At 44.1% G+C, this 25,067-nt stretch overlaps 1 protein-coding gene across 7 annotated transcripts in view; it reads left to right on the forward strand.

The window, feature by feature from the left end:
• The window catches only part of LOC310704144 (uncharacterized protein), a gene marked incomplete at both ends in the record, with an annotated part of 70,403 nt that overhangs the window by 11,038 nt on the left and 34,298 nt on the right, over window positions 1-25,067 (forward strand). For 3 of the 7 annotated variants that reach the window (XM_083497231.1, XM_083497230.1, XM_083497232.1), the window contains one exon: window positions 23,448-23,595. The exons of 3 other annotated variants lie outside the window; for them this stretch is intronic. In XM_083497231.1, coding sequence (XP_083353357.1) covers window positions 23,448-23,595 — 148 coding nt within the window. Of the gene's footprint in view, window positions 1-4,753; window positions 5,140-23,447; window positions 23,596-25,067 lie in introns of those variants that run through there. One more of the 7 variants, XR_014524589.1, reaches the window with a different exon arrangement.

The following is a 25,067-nucleotide window of genomic DNA, read 5'->3' on the forward strand; positions in this document are numbered from 1 at the left end:
GGAAGCCTAAAGCCTAAATACTGTCAACTCCAGAATTAGCCCCCTCCTGCTGTTACCCTCTCAATGACTTCATGACAGGATGGTAGGCGTAATTCAAGGACTTGCTCAAGCAAAAGGACTGGAGGGGGTAGGGGAGCAGGGCTAGAGAGTTGTGTGGCCTGGGGAGGAGGCAGGGTCTGTGGACAATACTGAGGACCAGATAGAGCAGCTTGGAGGGATGCATTTGGGGCCTGGGCCTTAAGTTCCCCATCACTGTAGAGAGGGAATCTGAGTACATTGAGCTACTAAGAGAGCCCATAGGATGAGAAATAGAGGAAATATGAGAATAGCTCCCCTTTTAAGTTGCTTCCAAAGCTCCCCACTTCTCCTCAGCACCAAAAGAGACCACCCATTTGGCAAGTTTAAAATGGTTTACTTACAAACTCTTTGAAGGTCAGATTCATGTGCTTTTCCATAAAGCAGCAAGAAAAGACAGGCAATTTAACTTAGTTTCAAAAGTGGTAAATGTTTCTAAATTATTTATATAGAAACACGAATATGACTTGTTTAAGTCATGTGTTCTGGGCTTGGAGCAACCAGGCCAGACCTCCTTCCTGGTAGGGTTCACATGCTGGAAAAAAGAAAGAACAAAGACTGGTGACCTTCCTCCCAAGGTGAGGGGGAGTGACTTAGCTAAGCCTGGTAGGACAGCTTATTCTATGGTCTTAACCCCTTCGTGCATTAATTAGATTTAAGCATGTTGGTTGTATGAAGCTGATTTATCCCACAGCCTTTAGTGCAGCTCTGGTGATGCCAGTGCAGTGCAGAACTAGCAGAGAAAATTCACTGCTACAGGATGATGTGATGATGCCCAGTAGTTTAACGCCAAAGTACGCATTACATGCAGAACATGTCTCCCACTCCACAGTGGGAAGAAGGGGATGGGAGAGAGAGAAGCAGAAGGTAGATTGCGTGTTCCCTCTCTGGCACTGTTTCTCTACTACAAATTGACCCTTCCCAAAGCTCTTTTCCAATAGCCATTGGAGTTCTATTGTGCTTGTTTGTGTGTAACATGCACTTTGGCTCTTAAATGGCTTTTTAGAAGAGACGGGTAAACTCTCTGAAGAGAGGTCAATCCATTGCTATTAGCACTAATAGCTAAATGGAAACTCCTTGTATACTTCTGAATAGTGAAGCGGAGGGCAAGTAAAGGTATATAATATAGTTATTGCCTGCATGCCCTTCTGATCAACTAGATGTATCCAGGGAGCCACTGTTGGCTTGGCTAGGGCGATATTTGTCTGATCCGGCAAAGTAGTTCTTTTTAAATAAAGGACGTTGTGCTGCACCCACTGGGCTTCTCTGGCACACAGGCAGCACGGAGGACGGATATTGCTTATTGTAAGAGAAAGCAGATGGGATCACCAACCTTTTTGAATTCATGGGCACATTTGGAAACTGTCATGGGTACCAGCACCTCACAACCTATTCTACTGGCTACAATGGAATGCTGCTTTCAAGTTTAATTTTAGAGAGGGGAGGGGACCCTATGAATGCTAGGGAAGACCTCTGCAGGAATACGTGTGCCTGCAGATGCCACGTTGGTGGCCCCCATTTCCTGGCAGCCTAGGCCCATGCCCAGTAGGTTTTGCCATACTTTCCAGGAATAAGGCTGGCACTTCAGTTGCAGTAACAGTGCAGAGTTGCTGCTAATGAGAATGGCTGCTTACGTCTCACCAAAAAAAGAGAGGCCGAGCAAAGGCATCAATTTGCATAATTGGTAATTGATATGTACGGTTGCCATTTTAGAAATAATTGCCAAAATTTAAATAGAAACTCAAGGGAAGGCCGTGACCAGGTGATCGGTTGTGTCCCTATTCATGGCTGATGGCCCAATTTAAGTTTCCTACTGGTCTCCTTTATTTGGGGTTTTTCTTTTTTTTTATCTTTAAACCAGGCTTGGACCAGACAGCCCTGGTCTGTAAAACAGGACATATGCATAGGAATTCAACGTCATGCTGTCAAATGTTCTGTCAGTGCAAGCATTTCTGCTTGCCTGATGGAATGTTCTCCCCTTTCCTCCCATGTGTGCTGTTCTGGGGGTTCTCCTGACCCCCCCTAAGTAAAGGAGGGTGCAGAGGGAGAAGAGGGGAGCCTCATGGTGCTAGAGGAAGTCATGGCACTCCTGGTAGGATCAGTTACAGCGGTACCTTGGTTCTCAGACACCTTGGTACTCAAACAACTTGGAACCCAAGCACTGCAAACCTGGAAGTTAGTGTTCTGGTTTGCGAACCTTTTTTGGAAGCCGAACATGCTCCGTTTTGAGTGTTACGCTTCCGTTCTGAGTGCCACACTTCCGTTTTGAGTGTTAATGCTGAGGTCCGTCTGTTTTTGCTATTTATTTTGCGTTTTTGTTTTTGTGGCTCTTTTTTGTGACCTTGTGGAACCCAGTTCAGCTACTGATTGATTGATTGATTGATTGTGCAACTGCAGTACATTGTTTATTGCTTTCATTTTATGGATCATTAGATAGTAAAATTCATGTTAAATTGCTGTTTTAGGGGTTGTTTTTAAAAGTCTGGAACGGATTAATCCATTTTGCATTACGAAGTTACAGGGAACCAGGCAGAGGGCCTTCTTGGTAGTGGCGCCCGCCATATGGAACGCCCTCCCATCAGATGTCAAAGAAATAAACAACTATCTGACTTTTAGAAGACATCTGAAGGCAACCCTGTTTAGGGAAGTTTTTAATGACTGATGTTTTAATGTATTTTTTAATATTTTGTTGGAAGCTGCCCAGAGTCGCTGGGGAAACTCAGCCAGATGGGTGGGTATAAGTAATAAATACACCAGTGTGGTGTAATGGTTAAGAGTGGTAGTCTCATAATCTGGGGAACCAGGTTCGCGTCTCCGCTCCTCCACATGCAGCTGCTGGGTGACCTTGGGCTAGTCACACTTCTTTGAAGTCTCTCAGCCCCACTCACCTCACAGAGTGTTTGTTGTGGGGGAGGAAGGGAAAGGAGAATGTTAGCCACTTTGAGACTCCTTAAATGGAGTGAAAGGTGGGATATCAAATCCAAACTCTTCTTCTTCTATTCTTATTCGTATTCTTTTCTATGGGAAAGCAGTGCACCTTGGTTTTGGAACGCTTTGGTTTTGGAACGGATTTCCGGAACGGATTAAGTTTGAGAACCAAGGTACCACTGTAGTTGAATATTGCCTAAGACCACCCTACAGCTCATGCCGCTCTAGCTTATTCCATTCCATAGGACCAAGGGGCTCAGCTCATGAAAGCAAGAGCTGGTTGTGATTTCTGCAGAAGGGAGCATGGGTTCAAGGGCCTTCTGGTAAAGGAGGAGAATTGTTGCAAACATGCATGTGATACAAAATAAATGGATGTGTCTTGTATTCTGAATCTCTATTTATGGAAAGCTCTGACATCAATGTCGGAAATATTTATTGTACCAGTAAATGATGGAAATGAGGGTGTTCCTTGGTCACTGGCCAAAGGCATCTGGTTTGGTCTTGGCAATTAACAAATAAATGTCAGACGTATGAATGAGCTGTCACAGAATAACATTTCTGTGTAGGCTGACTTTATGTATTAGTTGTGAGCTGCCAAGTGTTGAAGCAAGTGATATACATGCATGAGTGTGACCAAGCCTTGACCTTCTCCCAATGCACAACCGCTTCTACTGGTGCATTTTCTGTCTGCTACCAGTAGAATGAGTGTATACTAGAATGTCACCTGCAGAAGTTTATGAATGGGTGGACATAGTCAAAGTGGCTATTCAGCAGAGTATTACCAACCGGTTAACAAGCAGATCTTTCGCTGCTGCTTTGCTGAAGGGTGGATACCTGAAGGGGCCATTACATGTTTAATTTTCACCTCTTGAGCTCAAACACCCAGCCGAGCTTTTTCAGTCACATTGGTGTGGATCTATGGCAGGCTTCAGCTGCTGTGAAGCAGAGGTGGTGCAATTGCTCTTTCATTTCCCCATTAAAAAGTAAAGCAACAAAGCTTTGCTTCAGCTTATTTTTGTCAGCACCTTACAGTGCTCAGGAGATTAATGGGGCTGCTCTGTTATGTTAATACCTGGCTACTCATTAATAGAGCTGTCCCCTTTCCGCACAGGGGGACGATTGATAGTTGAAATTCTGACACTGGCAATAGAAAGCCCTTTTCTTTTGTTCCTCAAGAGGGGAAAGTTTCTAAATAGATTTATTTTACTATGAAAACACAAAAGAGCCTGTGGTGCATTAATTTTTCATATGGAGAGGATATAAACAGGTTGCATGTTTAAATAATTTATTTAGAGTCCTAGAATAGGTAACATCTCTTTTTCCCCACCCCACCCCCACCCTCCTCACCTAAGTCATTCATCATTTTGAGGAATAGGTATTTGCCAACTCCTGAGTGGTTTCGGATTGGTGTAGTTTTACAGGCTTGGCTGAGATGCCAGCCAATAAAATTCTTGCCTTCCATCCACTGGAACAGGTTTACACTGGGTGTTGATATCCCAAGAAGAGATGGATATCTTTAAGACAAGGATGAGAGAAACAACAGCTCCCATCATCCCTGCTGGCTAGGGCTAATAGGAGTTGGAGTCCAAGAGAATTTGGAAGCCTACAAGCTGCCCATTCCTGCTTTAAGATGATGTTGCATAAGTAAGGGAATATTTCGTGGCATGAGGCCTCAGCTATATTCTGTGTTCAGAAAGTAGGGCATCCATTTGCAAGCCATGCTACCTCATATTTCATTGTTTCTCTTTAGATTGCCTAGATCAGTGGCTTTTTATGTGCCAGTTTAGCCTGTGTGTCCTGACTCCCCCATCCGGGCAAAACTTGCAAATCCCAGCAGCTCAAACTCCTCAGTGGCAACAAGTCTTGCCATGTCCAGTACTTCTGAGCCAGGCCCAATCATGTGCAACTGCAACATCCAAAGAAGCAATTTTTGAAGAAAGAAAAAGCTGACACATTCATGGAAATTGTGATCTGTCTGCAGAAAAACTTACAAGCACTTACGCTCAGCTGAAGAATCAATCCTTTCTTGTAAATAGTTTGTCAAGCACTAATTTGACAGCCTGGGGCAACTGGCCCCACTTCCCTTTGTACCCAGAGAATGCACCTGGCTATAAGGACACCTGCAATTGTTGAGCCCATAGTGTGGGCTCAACACATTTATTTTGTATGGAGAACATAGTTTTGGGAATAAAAACTTGGAACTACTGTGCTGCTGCTGACTGGCTTAGAAGAAGAAGAGAAGGGAGAGATGGAGGGATAAGGGAGTGTAGAGATGAACAAAGGTTGTCAAAAGGGCAAGGCAAGCTCTCCTGAAAATTTTGAAAAGAACAAGCACATGTATTTTTCCAAACAAATCTGCTGTCCAGTGAGATCTGTTTACCACCTGCCTTATCTTCGAGTCACAGCTGAAATAACAACATGGGCTTTCAGTCCTGGCAGGTAGCTTCTATCTGACTCATTTAGAGCCAAGGTGACTTGGAAACTAGAGATGTTTGCTATTAAAACACATTAATGCTGTTATCAGCACACGAGGACATATAACAATGCAGTCTGTCTGGACCAGCTTGGAGTTGATGGGTTGAGAAACAGTTTGAGCAGCTCACCCTTGGGGCAGAAACAGTCACTGGGAGCAGAAAGGGAGGAGGTCTGCCTGCTAAGGGCACAATCTAGCACATTTAAGCCCCACTGATCCTTCCGTTGAAACAGAAGGGACTTTGAAGTGCTGATTTCTCATTTCATTTCATTTCTCTTTTCTTTTTTTGCTGTATTGGATGAATCGTTAATAACAATAAGCACAATTTAGCATTTCCTTTGTGGTTAAGAAACATTGCTTCACATCCCCCATCTCAGCAATTCTTACAATAATCTTCAGCCTCTAACTATAAAAGTAAGAATGTGCACATGAAATGGCTAGATGTATTTACTTCTGCCTCTCATTCCTTCCCCTTCTTCTGTTGTGTCCATGTCATGTGCCAAATTTTAGATAGTATACTCCTTGAGGCAGGGACCTGCCGTTTTGTACTCTGTAAAGCAGGCTTCCTCAAACTCAGCCCCCCAGATGTTTTTGGCCTACAACTCCCATGAATCCCTAGCTAGCAGGACCCAGTGGTCAGGGATGATGGGAATTGTAGTCTCAAAAACATCTGGAGGGCCGAGTTTGATGAAGCCTGCTGTAAAGTATCACTGACACTGATGGTACTATGTAAATAAATAATATTTTATGGTAGGTCCGTCTTTGTAACTTCATGCTACAGTGTGAGGTGGAATGGGATTGAGAAGAAGTAGTTGGTGAAAGCCAAGTCAGTGTATTTATGTGTAAGCTCAGATTTAAATCGGGGGTGACATGTTCACATACTCAATAGTTAAGCTAAATAAAATGACCAAGTTTGCACATGCCACTAATACAAATGATGGCTTAGTTTGAGTAAAGATCTTTACCCCGTGCTTCCCTGCTGACCCTGCTGCAGCCACACTACCTGAGGCTAAGCCACGTTTGGTGTGTTGTTGCCAGACCCAGGGCTATGGTTTGCCTCACTCCAGACAAACCATGAGCTGTAACCATGTTATTCTTTTATTATTTGTTTAGCACATGTGTGGAGGAAGACAAAACACAAGATTGGGTTCAGATGTAACACACAGCTAAACCATAGTGCAGCAAGACATGGGGAGGAGCACGGCAGTCACAATCTTCAGTCTGGAAACCTGCTCATTCATGCCAAGCCATGGTTTGACTTTGAGTTGTGTATGAGTTATGTGTTGAGTCCAGGTACAACTGGCTTTCTTCCACGAGAAAACTTTAGTGTCGGCCAGTGGGTCACTCACATGGTGCACTTCCCTCAGGGAACATAGAAATGATAGCTCCCTATTCTTTTGGTCTGGCATTTGGTGCAAAGCTGGGAATATGATAAATGTCTTACAGGAATCATGTCCTACCTGTGGGGTTCCTGTAGTTGGACTCTGTGGGAAACAGGATGCTGAACTAGATCTTTTTGTCTGATCCAGCAGAGATCTTCTTACATTCTTATGCAAGAGCTTGTATATTTCCTCCCTGGGACATCCTTCACAATAAATGGCAATAGCCAGTCTCATAGATGAAATAGTGACTTCACTGATCCCACCAGCCAGTTCTGGAACTTAGAGCAGACTGGCGGTCATTTTACTGAAACATAAGCAGAGCTCAAAATATGATGCCTATCCCTCAGTCATATGAGTGTCAGCCATTTTCCCATTTGTGGGAATATTAATGACACTGGAATCCTAAAGAAGAAGAACAACAACTGTGTTATTATACAGCATAGCTGACCAGAATTAGCATAGGAATGACTTTTTCTGTGAGTTCCTTGCTGACCTGAAAATGGAAAAAAAAAATACAGCCCTGTATGTATGGCCTTTAGTGCAGCCAATAGGAGACAATTCTCTCCTGCAAAAACGTCTTATTACCTCCAAGTGTATTTGCATATATGGCTTAAGTAAGCAGACAAATATTTTTTGTGTGATCCCATTCTGTACAGCTAGCAAAATCCCACACCCCTGCCTCCCCCCCCCAGCCACTTGTAGATGAATTGCTTCAGTTTTGTCCCTGAAAAGAACCTATTAATTCATTTATCATTAAAGCGGGTGGGGGCTGAGGAGAAATATAGGGTTGGAATCTTCTAACACTCTATCCAAGGAGCTTTGGCTCCCCAACAGGCTGTTGAAGGGATTATCTCAGTCTTCTGAAGAGAACTATGCTGTGTGCACACACAGTGGCAGAGCTGGCACATATAATTAGCTTTCCCCCCTTTCTTTTGCTCGACATTCTTCCTTTTCTGTTCTGCGATATCTCAGGGCATTATATCCTCTCTGACTTTCTCAGTCCTTCCTTCCAGTCTTCTTTGCTGTTAAGGCTGCCAAAGCACCCTGAGAATATTATTTGTTATAAAAAGCTGGGAGTCTCTCCACTGCATCCCTCACAGGAAAAGGCTAAACCCTTTAGTTAAACCATGTAGAAGCCTGTCTTGGCATTAAATGGCATATAACAGTAGCCTTCCAACCAAAAACAGCTGCAAGGCGACAACACTGCTTTCAGCCAACACAATGCAACTCTTTTGTTTACTTATTTGGGGGATTTTAATCATTTTTTTAAAAACAACCCACTCATGATATCTGACTTAGATGATTTTTTTTTAAATGAACAGTTTCAATAAACAGTAGGTCATATAAGGGCACAAAGCCAAGCTGTTCATTAAAGGGGAAATACAATAATTCCAGATAGTAGTAGTGAAGCTGCCTGGTGAGACTTTCTAGGGAGGGTCTTCCAAAGTTGCTACAAGGCACGAAAAAGCTTGGCTCTGTCTTGTGCTCACCGATCTAACTGATGGTGGCAGATGATCTCAGAGGAGGACCTCAAGCTGAAATCCTATAGCATTTTCCTGGAAATAAGTTTGCTTCTGAGTAGAGAAGCATCATATCGCACTGCCATCTTAACTGATAGGCAAGCTCAGCTCTGTAGATCCTAGGTGAGATACATTATTAGGTACTGTTTAATTTCTGTATTTAATTTTAGTTCAATTTCACTACTCATTTGGATGTGACTACCATCTGGAACTGAACTGAAGGCCCAGGAGATAAAAATATGTCATATGGGCATTCTGCATACTAATCTGAGCAAAGTATGGCAAGCAGAGGTGCTATATGTCTAGCTCTACCTGTTTGTTTTAGAGAGGTGCAGCTTTGGAGTTGCCAGATCCTCACCTGCACTGTAAAATGGACCAGGGCAACCAGCTAGGTTGTGTCTGCTGTGCTTCCCACCCTGTTTCTGCCCTATAGCTGGTGGGCAGGTGGATGAATGCAGAGGAACACTGTGCAGGGCACTGGTGGAGAACCTCTGGCCCAGGAGCCAAATTTGACCCTCGTGTACTCTCTCTTTGGCCTTTGGGACTCTCTCCAGGAATCTTTGGGACTCTCTCTCACATACCCTCCTGAGCCTCATTCCTCGCCGGCCTTGCTTTGCACCTGCCGTGAATGGTTTTACCTGGCTGGAATGTGCCATTAAGCTCTAATAATGCTTCTTGCTTGCTTGGATTGGGGAAACAGAGGTGTGTGAGTAGGAAGACACTAGACTACTATACAAAGGTAACATTCACATCCCCCCCACACTTTTGTTTCTGGCCCCACCCACCACTGGCATGTGGCCCCTGGAAGGTTGCTCAGAATGGAATGTGGCCCTATAGCTGAAGAAAAAATAATTGTGGAGCCCAGGGCAGCGGGGATGCTGGATGTGTTGAATCCCCTCCTGCTGTCCTGCCGCTATCTCGGTGTGAGCTCCTGGCAGCTTTGCAGTTCTCCCTCCTGCGTTGAAGAAAGAAGACGGTCTATTACCATTGCTGGAATGGAAATATTGCTCTTCCTTGCCAGGCAATATGTAAAATGACAAAGCAGCTGCTTGTAGTAGCTGGTTGCTTATTAATTTTAATAGCTTCTCTTCCTTTCCTTACATGAAGTTATCTGATGGTGTTTTATGTTGGCAGAGAAGCGGGGGGGGGGGGGCTATTCAGAGCACCGCCGTCCTTGTAGCCTGAGACATTCTCCCCAGGAGAGAAATGTATGCCAGAGACAAATGTAAACTCCATTTTTTGTCTCTAAATATCTGTGTGTGTGTGTGTGTGTGTGTGTGTGTGTGTGTGTGTGTGTTTTTAACGCTTTAGCCATCATAGCTGCTTAGCTACCTCAACAACAGTCTGTCTTTCTTAAGAGGCAGACCTACCATGAAGCCACGTGAAGCAACCACCTCAGGCAATGGGTTGCAAGCACAGAGCACAGGAGAGAGGGAGACGGTTGGGCCGGCCAAATACATTTTGCTTCCTGAGGTAAAGGACATGATGGCATCCCCATAGAGGAATCACTGGACTGGCAGCTGAATCTCTCACATTAGGATAGTGCTCTCCATTGCACCTAAGGCAGCAGGCTAGTGTGTGGGGCGGGGGGAGACGGACCAGGCTGTCTGGTATATGCAGCTCTGTCCTCCAATACAGAACAGCCAGGGTGCTTCTGCCACAGCTCCCCAGCATCTACTGCCTGAGGTAGTCACCTCACTCTGCCTAATGGTAGGGCTGGCCTGGAGAGGCAGAGAAGTCTGAAACTCCATTGCCACATTGCCACATTGTCATCACCATTATGAATTATTATGCAGCCTTCACAATAAAGTCCTAGGATGGGTTATAGCAACACAAATAATACCTTTAAAAAAAAAAGCCATACATATACAGCAAAAATAATACATGAATGTTGGTGGGCGAAGGAATGAGATCACCTCCATCAGCCCCACCTCTCACCCTCTGTGGATTCAGTGGATGACGTGAAGGAAGCTCTGCACACATAAACCGTGTATCCGTTGTTTTTGGATATGCAGGTGGACCTCTGATCCAGCTTCCCTCACATGGGAGGCTGGATACAAAGAGGGTGGGGCCAGGATCTGTGATCCCACTTCTCCCTCCATGTGTTGAGTGAACACAATATGAAGATGAGAGTAAGAGGTGACTTATAAGCCATAGTCTGCCATACTCTTGCACAGCTCAATCACTGAACCGTATCCCATGTTGACTAATGTGAGGGGTGTGTCGACTGGGTTCCCTTCATCTCATGCACCAAAATGTATTGTCCAACTCTGGTGTTCTTTTTCTAGAAAGACCTTCTGAAACAAAAGATTTAGAAATAAAAATGTGCTTGTGGCTGGTGTAACTATATGGTATGGGGCAGGGGTCACATGCCTGGTGCCTTCCAGATGCTGCTGGACTCCAGCTCCTATCAACCTCAGCTAACATGACCAATGGCCATGACGGATGGGCGCTTTAGTCCACAACATCTGGAGGGCATCACATTGGGATTGGGTCTCCTAATTTATTCCATCTTGCTCCATCCCTATGACTTAGGCTGGAAATCCACGTACACTTACCTGGGAGTAAATCCCGCTGAACACAATGGGACATCAAAATGAACACACATAGGATTGACTGTTAGGGTTGCTTTCAACAAAACGGTTCAGAATCTAGGAAAATATATTACGGTTTTGCAGGTGGAGGAAGTAGGCTGTGTGCTGAGACCCCTCCAATCCCTGGATCCAGCAAGTGTTAAAATTTATTTGAGGCTTCTAATTCTTGGAACAGCCAGGCTAGCTTCCTGATGACATGTGAGGAGAACAAAGGGAGATGGCAAATGGGTGGGGCCCCTTCCTCAACTTGCAGATAGCGAGAAGGACAAAAGCCACAGGTGAGAGTTAAGAGTTCAGTGATGTGACCTAGAAGTAAACTAGCAAGCAATGGTTGAGTTCTGTTTGAATCCAAGACTGACTGTGGGAGAATCAAGACACTTTTGAGGTGTTGATGATGTGAGATCAGGTTGTTTATATGGATAGTGCTTTTTTCGGGGGGGGGGCGCAGGGGTACGCATACCCCTAAACATTTTGTGAATCTTTGTACTTCTGTCCATTTACTGTATTTATTTTTCCCAATTTGAACTATAAAATGGTTATTTTCTTGAGTCAAAATGAGAGTACTCCTAAACATATTTTTTAAATAAAAAAGCACTGTATATGGGTAAATAAACCATATGCCATAAAGGCACCACAGTCTCTACTGTGCCTCATTTCAAAAAGGAAACATGAGCCCTAGGTAAATGCCTGGAACCCCTGGAATCTCACACTTCTCTGAGATTGGGGTGGCATGCAACAATAAGATGTGCTAAAATCCCATTCCAGGTTAAATTTCTTATACTGTATAAGAAATACTTTGAAAGCTCTTTTTGTAAACACTGAGCATGCTGCCAGTTTCGAGGAGTAATTTACTTCATCTTTGCTCCCCACCCGCCCACCCCACCCCGGTTTCTAAAGAGGTAGAAATATGTGAACCAAATTCTCTTTCTGCCCTTTGGCAGGATATTACAGCCAACTGGCTTGCAGAGGGCCTACATTTACCCACCGTGGCAAATGACAGCATCTGCATTTGCCCCGGGAGCAGCAGCCTGCTCCGTGCTGCTTAGCCGAACCTCTCTGTCGCTGATATCCTCCCCCAGTGTTGCAGCTGATGTTCAGTTCCTTCCTGCAAAACATGACATGCTCAGGCTGTTCTGTGGGGAGTTGGGAGTGTGTGGAAAGAGTAACCTCCAGCTGAGCAGGACATTCAGCTTCCCACCTCACCTTAAATGTCTTCATTGTTTCCTTAGCAAAGCCCCATTACAGCAACTCCAAATCCTATTATAGGAGACATTAGGAAGGAATAGGAACTGAGCCGCAGATAAGTATTTGAAAGGCAGCCGTCATAATCCCTTCGCCTCTAGGTATGAATGAAGGAAAACCCTTCAGCAGCCCAGTTAAGTAAGCACAGTTGTTACTATGCAGTGGCTGCTCTGTATGCAGGGCCAGCCAGGTGTTGTGTACACAGGCGGCTTTCCTTAAAAATTGAATTTGTATCAGGTTGTGTGCGGGGCTTTTTTTTTAATGTGCTCTGAAATAAGAGATTGTTTAGTGATTCCCACAGTCAAGAAACATAGTTTTGGGTGAAACGTTTCACCTTTTCGTCACTCAGCTTCAACAGCCAACGTGGTGTACAGTATTTGCACAGGTGGCAAGTTAATGTTTGTCATTTGCTCAGGGCCGTCTCCAAGCCTATGAAGGCCAGAGTAACCTCACTGGCTTTAAAAGTGTATCTGGAAGTGCCTGCTTTGAGGTCTTACTGCCCTTTCCATTCCCTGTGCCCAGTGTTTGTTCCTGCACACTTCTTCATATCAGGGAATGATCTTAAGGCGCATTAAGCCACTACCTTGATAAAGCTAAGTAGGTCTAGGTCTGATCAGTGCCTGGATAGGTGAGCACCCCTAGAAACTACAAGTACAGAACCTGGGGTTCCAGGATGGAAGGAAGGCGGGACATAAACTTAAGGCAAAATGAGCAAATAAATTAAATAATATGTGAAGGTGCCTCCTTTCTTCTTTACCAGGGTGGTGGTGGATGGCCTCTGTGTTTGTAACCACTATTATAACAGGCACAAATTCAATAGATGTAAATAACATGATGGGGAAAATACATGTTGGAAGAAAGCTTCATCTCTTGAATGTATTTATTTTGATATTTTGATGTATCCATTTATATCCTGATCCCCAGTTCACATATTTCAAGGTGGCTAACAGAATATCTATAGAAATACAATAATCATTACTGCTTTTAATATAACTGTTAGGGAAGAAACAAGGTGATGAATCTATTAGCATCCTAATTTAAATTATTTAGGGTGGAGAATCATAGCATTTTAATAATTGAACTTAGCACATATGGTGTTCTGTATTTACAGGGGGTCACCAACCTCTTTGGACAAGTGGGCTTATTTTGAATTTTGAGAGTGCTGTGGGTCCAGCCCAATATGTCTGTTGTGGGGCAGAAGGCATGACATAGCACAAAATTAGAGAGTACGGTCATAGTGAAGCTTTCCCCATAATTGTATTGCCATACTAGAACATGTTTAAACTGTTGGATTTCTTCTAGTGTTAATGGCACTAGAACTCTGTTTTCCCCAGTGCCAAACTTAAACCAAAACATAGGCTGTAGCTCCTATTAAACACAAAGTAATTTATTCCTGAGTGGGCATGTATACAATTGTACTGTAATTTAACTTTACAGTGAACTCTTAATGAGTGCCTAGACTTCAGCTCCTGCATAGCAGGAGACAGGCTTAAGCCTCTTTGGAAACTTTTCATGTTTGCTTTTTGTGATACAGGGTTTTTGGTGTTTTATAACATCCACCCACTGTTAGTGTGTAGTAGTATTTGCAGAAAATAATTTTTAGGGACTGCTTAATCTCAGACAAATCCACCACAGGAAAGATGTATCCTGGTTGCTAGGGGGAAAGGAAGGGCAAAGTATGGGAATTCCAAGGGCTAGAAAATAAATCAGAAACTGGAAAAGTGCATTAAAGGAGAGAGGAAAACAGCAGGTCTTTAAGACCTATTGCCTTGTATCCAAAGAACTAACTTATCAATCAGTGCTCTGACTTAACTCATTGACTATAAACACTTTCAGGCAGGAGCAGTCAAGCTGACTCATTTCATATAAATTGCTTAGAAGGGTACCTGCACATTTTGCTGCATAACTTTGTTTCTAGGAAGGCTGCAGACTTAGGGTGGTCTTCAACTAAGTTTTACACAGAGTAGGCCCATTGAAATTAATGACTGTGACTCATTTAAATGGGCCTACTCAGAATAAAACTTAGTTGACTTTCATCCTTATTTTTTTTAAAAAAAAAAAAGCTCAGAAAGTGGGAGCCCTACCTGGAGGTGCCAGTGAAAGCCTTTGTAGGTGCAACACTGGTGACCCTTGCTCTAAAATAAGTACCATTTTTTTTGCCCTATAAGATGCACTTCCCCCTCCGAAAAAGTAAGGGGAAATGTGTGTGTGTCTTATGGAGCGAATGCAGGCAGGAGGCTCTGCTCAGCGTTCCCTTTAAAGAGCCGCGTGGAGCGTGTATGCGGCTCTTGGGGGCTTTTCCCCAAGGAGGGAGAAGGGCAGCCCTCCTCGTGGAAAAGCCCCCAAGAGCCTCACACACACACTGTGCGCTCTTGGGGGAGCCTTAGCCGCATGCAGCCTCTCCTGGGCAGGGGATGATGGCTCCCCTTGCCCAGGAGAGGCTGCGTGCGGCTATCCCATAAGCCAGGACAGCCAGCGGGATCGCTGCGCAGCGATCCCGCTAGCTGTCCTAGCTTCTGAGATTCAGAATACTTTTTTTCCTGTTTTCCTCTTCTGAAAACTAGGTGTGTCTTATGGTCTGGTGCATCTTATAGAGCGAAAAATACGGTAATAATTAAATGTGAACACACAAACAAACACTATCGTTCCTTGCAGAAATGTTGATTCCATTAATTTTCAAGCACATCAATTAATTCTACATATTCTCCTCCAAAACAGATCACCCCAAATTCATTCCATTAACTTCCCAGGTCAAGATTTAAATGTCATCTCCCAAAATTATTTAAGTAACTTCTTTCATCTTCCAAAGTCATTCCTTTTCCTTCCAACTCCTTCACTTTTGTTCACAGCATTCAGACTGCCCTCTTGACTACCAGGCCAAATCAACAGACGCTTGCTCATCAGTGCTTTTATTATTAACTGATAAAATGGTGCTGCTGGCTGCTTTTTATTATTAAGTGCTGAAGTCCTGCTGCTGAGCGTGATGTGTGCCCTTCTGCAATGCTTTAAGCAGGGCTCCATCCAGATCACTGAAGACCGCCAGTCTTCGGCTGCAGGCAGCAGCCAAGTAGCACTATTAATAGCACTATTGGAAATTAATGTGCTAGCAACACAGGAGCTAAAAGTGAGGTGAAAGCAGTTTGGGGGCTTACACAGATAAGAATTGCCCGGTTTAAAGTGGAAGGTACTTGGGGAGCCCATGGAATGAAAAGATCTGCAAAAAAATTACTTGCCCTGAACATACCATGCATTTAAAGCACCCACCCTAGCCCTCATAATCCTGGGAGCCATAGTTGATTAAGGGTGCTGGGACAGGTAGCTCTGTGAGGGGTTAATTCCTAGGATTTTTGGATGTGGGTGTGTACTAGGTAAAGGTAAAGGTACCCCTGCCCGTACGGGCCAGTCGTGACCGACTCTAGGGTTGCGCGCTCAAGAGGCCAGGAGCCGGCGCCGTCCGAAGACACTTCGCCGTCTGAAGACACTTCCGGGCCACGTGGCCAGCGTGACAAAGCTGCAACTGGCGAGCCAGCACCAGTGCCGCACACAGAAACGCCGTTTACCTTCCCGCTATAAAGCGGTACCTATTTATCTACTTGCACTTAGGGGTGCTTTCGAACTGCTAGGTGGGCAGGGGCTGGAACCGAATGACGGGAGCTCACCCCGCCGCGGGGATTCGAACCGCCGACCTTACGATCAGCAAGTCCTAGGCACTGAGGTTTTACCCACAGCGCCACCCGCGTCCCTAGGGTGTGTACTAGTGTTGTTTTAAATAGAAATCAGCTGTAGTGGAGCACTGATACTAGTTTTTCTGGTAGTGTTTGAATTGTGAAATAAACTTAGCTATGAAACCAGGATGAGTAGGTAGAGGGAGACCAAGGTATGATATACCTAAATTCTAATCCATGTTGCAGTGAATCCCTGCAAATTAGAAGTGTGGGTGTCTGAAAAAGATATGAGCAGGCTCTGGTAGATTATATTGCTTTAACCATCAATGTCCCACTTTACATGTACTGAGCACTTGCCTGGTTTTCTCCCACTTTTGGAAAAGTAGAATACAAACATTAGCCACTGTGGGAACAAGATTCTGGACCAGATGGACCATTGGTGTGATCTAGCAGGGTCTCCTTAAGTTCTTAAAAGGGCTGTCCATGAACAAGGACAGAGCCTCCTCAAGCAAACAACAAGATGATGCTTTTGGAAAGTATCTTTGATGTATGCAGTGTTTATGGACATGCACATGACACATATCCTAGTCTCATTCAATTGGCCAGAATGTCAAGACAGTGTATACCCAAATCTGGGATCACTGGTTGTTGCAGGTAACTAGGAGTGAACTTTGGTAATATGGCACTCTGAGCAAGGACAAACTTTGGCGCCCTAATTATTTATTTGGCTCCCTCTTGCCTTCCATTCTGCGCATGTTCTCAAGCACCATGTAGATACTTTTTGAACCTCCCCCCTGTACGCTGATTCATCTCCACCTGTAATTAGACCCATAGTAAGCATACATCCCTAGAATATACGGTTCAAGAAGATCAGGGCTGGGAAATGTCTCCTATCTGAGCAGGGCCCAAGACATTGGAGACCTGTAGACATGGCAGTACTGGGCAAGATGGCCAGTAGTTTGACTCTGTATAAGGGAACTCTATAACACTGAAAAAATGGTCTGCAGTTGTTGCATCCACTAGAGACTGCGTAGTTCACGTCATTGTAAGCATGGGGGATTATGCATCATTGTTCCCTGTGGGTTATGCTTCCTGCCCTCTTACTCTTTTTCCATAATAGTCAGAACTAAGGGGGTCAGTACCGTGACTGCTTTAGGCATCATACGGATTTCAGAAGGTGAGTGCCAGCTCTGAGTACTCAGAAGATCATCCCCAGGCCTTACCCTAAGTCTAGCTGTCAAGCATGGTCTCTTTATAGGAAGCTACCACTTCCTTTTTTCACAGCATGTTTAGTTTTAGATACCCCCCCCCTTTCCTTTCTTTTTTTCCTGCACTGCTGAAATGGATATAGATCTGGTCTCAGCTTTTGCAGTTTTACCTTCATCTTAGCTCTCTAATCTGGCTTGGTATTTAAGCCATTCATCTCCAGCATGGTATGTATTCAAGGGCTTTGATAGGAAAACAGATAAGAGGTTTTCTTGAAGATTAAGCAAGAAAGTAATGAAATGATCCTGCGGTTACAATGAACTCCAAAGCTTCCCAGGGATTTTTCATGCTAGCTCTTCTCAAGCCACTTTGACCTGGAGTCAAGCAGCAGCAGCAGCCGCAAGTGGCTGCCCAAACTGTGCTAGGAAAAGTCAGACGCTGCCGGCGCCTTCCGTGCTATCTTGTCTTTCACAGAAGCAGCAGCACGTTGATCATATCTGCTGCCGGCGGATACTCCCCATAAATATCAAGACTACAGGCAAGTGGCTGATGTTGCAACTTCTTTGGAGACACGTCTGATTTAGTGTGTAATATAGCAGAGGTTATGGTGTAACTTTTGTGTGGAACTCCAGGATTTACGGTACATACAGCGCTCTGCAACTTTGCTGCCAAACTCTCTGATTTACGGTGGTGCCATTTGTGGTTTGGTCTAGCAGAGATGTTTGTTTCAATGAGTCCAGAGCATTTTGGCCACCGTTTGGGAAACTAGGGGAGGTTGAATACAAGAAAGGCCTCTGCAGTGGTCTTCAAGCATACAGGTGAAACTCAGAAAAGTAGAGTATCTTGGAAAACTTCATTTATTTCAGTAATTCAACTTAAAAGGTGAAATTAATATATGAAATAGACTCATGACATGCAACACGAGATATGTCAAGCCTTTATTTGTTATAATTGTGATGATCATGGCGTACAGCTGATGAAAACCCCAAATTAACAATCTCAGAAAATTAGAATATTAAATGAAATCAGCAAAACAAGGATTGCAAATAGAGCAATATTGGACCTCTGAGAAGTAGAAGCATACATATGTACTCAGTACTTGGTTTGGGCCCCTTTTGCATCAATCACTGCCTCAATGCGGCGTGGCATGGATGCTATCAGCCTATGGCACTGCTGAGTGTTATGGAAAACCAGGAAGCTTCAATAGCAGCCTTCAGCTCTTCTGCATTGCTTAGTCTCATGTCTCTCATCTTTCTCTTGGCAATGCCCCATAGATTCTCTATGGACTTCAGGTCAGGTGAGTTTGCTGGCCAATCAAGCACAGTAACCCCATGGGCATTGAACCATGTTTTGGTACTTTTGGCAGTGTGGGCAGGTGCCAAAGTCCTGCTGGAAAATGAAGTCAGCATCCCCATAAAGCTCGTCTGCGGAAGGAAGCATGAAGTGCTCCAAAATCTCCTGGTAGACGGCTGCGTTGACCTGGACTTAATGAAGCACAGTGGACCAACACTTTTCCACAATATTCTAATTTTCCAAGTTTCACCTGTATTGATTGCCAGTAGATGAGAAACCATGTGCAAAGTTAGGGCTGCTTTACCTGTTAGTATACTATTTGTACCTCATAATCTCTGAGGCAGATGCAAGTACCTATTTTGGCACATGTACACTGCAAAAAAACATGCCAGGGAATTGTATAACTTTTCTAATTTCCTTGCTTAGTTTCTTCACAGCGTTCACAAATGATGGGCAAGACAGACTTCAAATTGTCCTCTAAAAGATTGACCTGTTTCCTCTGCATTGAGAAAATCACTCAGTTCTTTCACATTCAATTCCAAACCTTTTATAGATCTGTAAAATTCAGTATTTTCATGGGGGGCACAACTGGCTCCCTCAACCCCACTTCCCATAGACAACCATCACACTCCTCCACTGTTTTTCCTCCAACTTCCTTCCATTTTTAAAATTATTTATAAGCTGTTCTTTTGGGTTCAACTCATCCAGGGTGGCTTCTCTCTCATTAAAAAACACCAAAAAACAACAAATTTATATAGCAGTGTTTTGACATAGGCCTGGGTTTATTGATTTGTACATTGCTTCCCACTAAGAAAAGCCCAAAGCAATTTACAGCCAAAAAAAAAAAATACAACAATAAAATAATGGAAGCCTTAATAAAACAGATTTAAGAGTACAATCACATCATTGGTGCTCCTCAGATCCCCAGGAAAACAACAATGAATTTTGCCTGGTGTTAATGCAGTGACAAAATTGGTGCCGTGTGAGCCTCCCTGGGGAGAGCATTCTATAAACGGGATAACTGCAGAGAAGACCAGTTAAAATAATGAAAATAAAAGAGCAAAATAAGTTCCAGCAAAATAGAAATACCATCCATTCTAGAATAGCTTTCTGAAATAATTGTCTTACAATTAAGAACAAGAGGCCAAATAAATGTGTTTTTAAAATTGGCATATCTTTGATAGAGGATTTCTGCAATATGGGTGCCACAGCAGTAAAGCCCCTATCTTCTGTGCCTCCCAACCTTACAGAAAGACTTGCACACAGGGCACCTGAGGCAGATCTTAATGCATTGACGGGCCCATACAGGCATTAGTAGCCCTCCATATAATTTGGTCCAAAACTGTTTAGATTTAGATTTAAAAGTGAAAACCACCACTTCCCCCTTGTGCTTGTCTTTGTTGTTCTGGTGGAGGCAGTGGGAAAGGGAGGGAGTCTGGTACACTGCTATGGCTGTATAGTAGTAAATAGTAAATACCCATGTAAATAGTGCGGGGGGGGGGGGACGACCTGATTCTCCATGCATCTGTCATACAAATTGCCCGACCTTCCTATTCCTTTGCATCTCCCTTGGCTTTTTGAGGTACCTCTTCTGTCTCCACTAGTGAAGTACTTCCACTCGATACTAGTTCATTGGTGTGAATGGGACCCCTGTCCCGCCAGTCTCATTTTGCTTTCAGCCAGCCCCCACCTGCTTGCTTTTTTACTTACATCTGGTCTGGAGTGGCAGTGGCATTGAGTGTCCACTTCCTCCTCCTTAGCCATAGTGCTGCCCTTGAGGGACTCAACAGGAAGATGGGGACAGAATGAGTTGGCTCCATATTCTGTTGGTCTTTCTGCCTTCACACTATTGGCTCCACTGGGCATCAGCAACCACTGGAGTAAAATAGACAAGTTTTCTTGTTCCCAGAAATCAAATATGTTATTATTGTGGATTACACAAAGTTGACTACTCAGTGAGTTCATGGATAAGGTGAGATTGAAACACTGCCTTTCTGTTGCACACCTTTTGATCTTTATTGCCACATTATGCCAGCTTTTCGAAAGGATAGTTAGTCAATGAGAAATATCGTTTTGCTACTCTGTGCTTCTCATTCTACAGGACTCTGGGGACAATTAAAAAAACAACAACGATTCTCTTGGAAAAACATTCCTAACAGTGGATATATAGGGAGTGTTGAAAATGGGCATGTAATTTTTTTTCTGTTGCATTTGATAAAATGTTCAGTAACACAGCTTTGGATTTCTTTTGAACAAAAGGTCAGTCATGGACAGAGGGAAAACTGTCATATCACATACCTAACCCCTGCTTCAAGTAGCTGTTTCAATAAATTTCTGAGTAACAGCTCATTATTTTCACTCCTTGGTAATTGAGAACCAGGGAGCAGAGCAGCTAAACTTGTTTGTTCCTGCCAGAGAAAACTGTTTTAAAACCTTCCCTTTATGCTGGTTTCTTCTCTTTGGTGCGCTGATTCTTCGAGACAATCTCCCACAGTGCATCTGTTTGTTATTAGGCATTGCATTGTCTATTGGTGGATCTAAATCCAGGCACATCAGTTTGCCAGATATGATTTCATGTAAAAGACAGGTCCTAATCTATCCTCTTTGTCTTCTGTCAGCGGAATTAAATTGACTGAATGGGAAGGACACAATGATAATCTTTTGTTGGTCAAATCTGGGGTGACTGAACATAGATCCTCCCTTTTCCTGCTCAGACAAACAAGATGATGTAAAATATTGGTGAAGCTGCTGTAGTTCAAAAATATTAGGCTCCAAATAGAAATTTATGGAGTTTGCAGTGCATGCGTTTTTTGAGATGAGTTCCCTCGTCCCTGAAAAAGGTCTTCAGCTCAGAATTTCAACTAAGGATATTATATTATTCATTCTTAAGATGGTCGCTGCTGTGTTGGTGCATGTTGAAATTGTCCTACATTTTTAAAAATAAGTGACTTGAAAGATTAATTTGGACAGAAATGCCTAAGTTAGAAAAAATGACATTTGCCCCAAGAGCAGGACCTGCATCCTGTATAAGTGACTGCTGTAGCAGTTAGATAGTTTGAACTAGACCTCAGGAGGCTGACAGCAGGACTAGCAGAGCTATCCCTAAATCTGGGGTCACTTTTCTGACTTGGAAAGCTGTGGGAGTGGAACAGCAGTTAGTGCCCATCAAGGAACAAGGCATCATTGAGCATGAACTACTCAGGAAAAATAGGGAACACGTTATGAGGTTTTTTTGATGGGGGGGGGGTGGAATAGGCTGTATGCATAAGCCCCCTTCTAATTCCTGGATGGAATGGATTTGATTCCTGAAATAACCAGGCTAGCTTCCTGGTGTTGTAATGGCCGTCTAAGTATGAGCCAGGGGGAGCAGGTGTCGCTTTGGTCTAAACCACTGAGCCAATTGGGCTTGCCGATCAGAAGGTCGGTGGTTCGAATCTGCATGATGGGGTAAGCTCTCGTTGCTCTGTCCCAGCTTCTGCCAACCTAGCAGTTTGAGAGTATACCAGCATGAATAGATAAATAGATACCACTGTGATGGGAAGGTAAACGGCATTTCCATGTGCTCTGGTTTCTGTCACAGTGTTCCATTGCGCCAGAAGCGGTTTAGTCATACTGGCCACATGGCCCAGAAATCTGTGTGTGGACAAACGCCGGATCCCTTGGCCTGAAAGAGAGATGAGCACCGCAACCCCATAGTCGCCTTTGACTGGACCTAACTGTCCAAGAGTCCTTTACCTTTTACCTTACTAAGGTAACAAAGGAAATGGTTCTGTGCCTGACAGCAAATGGGTGAGCCCACCTCCCTCAACTCACTGATAGTTAGAAAGACAAAGGCCAGAGTTGAGGGTTGAGGTGTGTGTAAGATAGAAGCTGGAAACAAGGCAGCAAGCTAGAAAAGCAGGAGGTCAGAGCCAGGCCTAGTTTCTGCTAGGATCCGAACCTGTGGCTATGGGAGAAGCAAGACCCTTTTGAGGTGCTGATGCTGTGAGCCCCTCCATCACAGACTTGGGTTGCATGCATGTGTAAAGAACCCATATTATCATAAAGACACCACAGTCTCCCTTGTGCCTCATTTTGAGGAAACCGAACCCTGGAACGGCTGAAAACTCACACTGCTTGGGGATTGGGGTGGTGTGCATCACAGAATAGATGTAGGTGGTGTGCTGTCTTTCCCCACTGCCATCCCCACAATGTAATGTTTTCAAATAATTATGAGCCAATTTCAAACTCTTGTGAAAAAATATTTATTTGCATATAGCATTCTCCAGTGCTGCTTCTAACTGGCAATCCATTTTTTATTTGAGTCAAGGGGAATTCCTGTTTCCAAAACCGATCGTTCTATCCTAGCAAGGAATGAACACATTTCCCTTTGCATATAAAAGTAGTTCTTGCACACATAAAAAGGACAATTAATGACACAAACACTACCCGCCCGCCCCCAAGCATTCAACAACTTGGTGCATTTACAGTAAAACATCGGTTTGGGCCTGCTTTGTGTGGAAACGAGGATGTGACTCAATGGCCACATGCCTGTCATGAGTAATGTGTAGGACAGGGATGCCCCATTCCCACAACCCTGTAGTTGTCTTCAGAAGGGGAAGGAAGGACATTCTCCTGTTATCTCATAGTTGGTCGTGGCACGGTGGGGTGGACTCCCAAGTGTGGCGCTTTTCTTTCTCCCACATTGCTGAATGGCACCATTACATTTATACAGGAGGAGGAAAGTAAAGGGATGCATTCAGGGACACCACTAGCATGGACACAAGAGACAGTTAAGCAACAAGCGTAGCTCGCTAAAGAGGAACAGAACTGGCTTAAATATACTACTGTATTGTTATTAATCCATTACATGACACATTCTTCCCTTGCAATCATTTTCGATTTTCGTAAAGATCTTCAGGCTGATTGCATGCTGTAAAAAAAAAAAAATGTTCCAGAATCAATTGTAAAAGGTATGAAAAACACAATATTGTTAATACTTTATCGACTGCGTTATTAAATGTCACGCTACTGATGATAATGATCTTCCTTATGGGCCGAATGTGTCACAGTAACCTTCTTCTTGATAGCATCAATGAGCCCACCAAAGCGATGCCACGTGATGCAACTCTCTCAAGCAGTTGCACAAACAGAAGTGAGGGATGCTCCTTTGATGTCGCCTGTTAGCTTGGGCTTAGAAGCAAGCTGCGTCCTGCAATATGCCGTTCAGCCACAAGGGTGAGCCAGCAAGCATTTTCCACCGCATCTTAAACTAGCTATAACAAAGTCTCTAGCAAGGACAAGCCGTTGCAATAACTCAGCATGCCACTCAGATCCTGAAGTTCTTTAGATGATGAATATTTCCTTGGGCACCTTTGTCTTAGAGCTGTTGGCCAGCGTGAGCTGCAAGCTTTATTGACTGTTATTCTCTTCTGCTGCATCAGCTTTAACCAGGTTTGTGGACACAATCGCTCTCAGCTCTATCAGAATTAATGGCAGAAGGTCAGGCCTGCCTGATTTGCTCCCTGACTGACTCCACTCCAAAGGACCTCGCAGAGAAAAAAGCCATATTGTCCTCTGGGAAACAGGTGCCAAAAAGAACAGATTTGCAATAAGCCGTCAGTACTTTGTATTTGACCTTCTGTGAGTAAACCACCCGGTCATCCCTTGTGAGTCTTCACTCTCCCATCCTCCCCTCCCTCTCTAAATCTATATTGCAAGCTTCTTGAGGTAGGAACTTCAATTTCATTATTTAACATGGCCCTCTAAAGTGCCATGTACACCAGGGGTAGGGAACCTTAGGCCTGGGGGCCAAATCTGACCCTCTAGGCATCTCTCTCTGGCCTTTGGAACTCTCCCCAGGCCACACCCCTCACTGGTCCCGCTCCACAGCCTCCTTCTTTTCTTTTGCCTGGCTTGAATGATTCCCTGAACTGTAATTATGCCTCTTCCTTGCCTTAATGGAGCAATGTACGTGGAGGTCTGTGTGGCTGGACAGTAGCCTACTAGACAAAGACAAGACATTAACTGCCCTACTCACCAATGGCATGTGGCACCCACATGGTTGCCCACTAGAAGATGTGGCTTTGCACCCCCAAGCTCATTGCTTGTCTGGGGGGGAGAGAGATAGAGAGAGGTGTGTGAATATGTGCAGAAACCAGCCAACTGTACAAAGGTAAAATGTCCATTTGTTGCACCATTCACTTTCACCTGTAGCCATACCCATCAGTGCATGTGGCCCTCAGAAGGCTATCCGGAAGGGAATGTAGCTGAAAAAGTTGCCATTCCCTGATGTACATTGAAGCGGCTACAGTCATCATAAATAGAATCCCCAAACTGTATCCAGTTGTGCCTTTCCACTGATGGAAAATTCTTTGGTCCACCAGAAACTGTTAGTGGAAGGGAGGGGAGGAAGAAGTGGTGATTTTTGCTAATCCTATTTCCCTCTGAAGCCTCCTGAGTACACTCCACCCCAAATCACCTCTAATTGGACCCTTTAAAGTTGTGTGGCAGCTGGTGCAGGGGGATGCGAGGAATTTGCTAGCATCATTTCTCTTTCTGCAACCCCTTTTCACTCATGGAAGCTGAACTAAACAGCATTCCACCAACTGATAACATCAATAGTACCCTGTTTTCAAAGGGTTGCCTCTAGTTCTGAAAATATTGCACTCCTATAAAACATGGGACTATTTTCATGGGCATTTGGCATG

The sequence above is a fragment of the Podarcis liolepis genome (genome assembly GCF_965112155.1).
Source record: "Podarcis liolepis genome assembly, chromosome: 3".
NCBI lineage: Eukaryota > Metazoa > Chordata > Lepidosauria > Squamata > Lacertidae > Podarcis > Podarcis liolepis.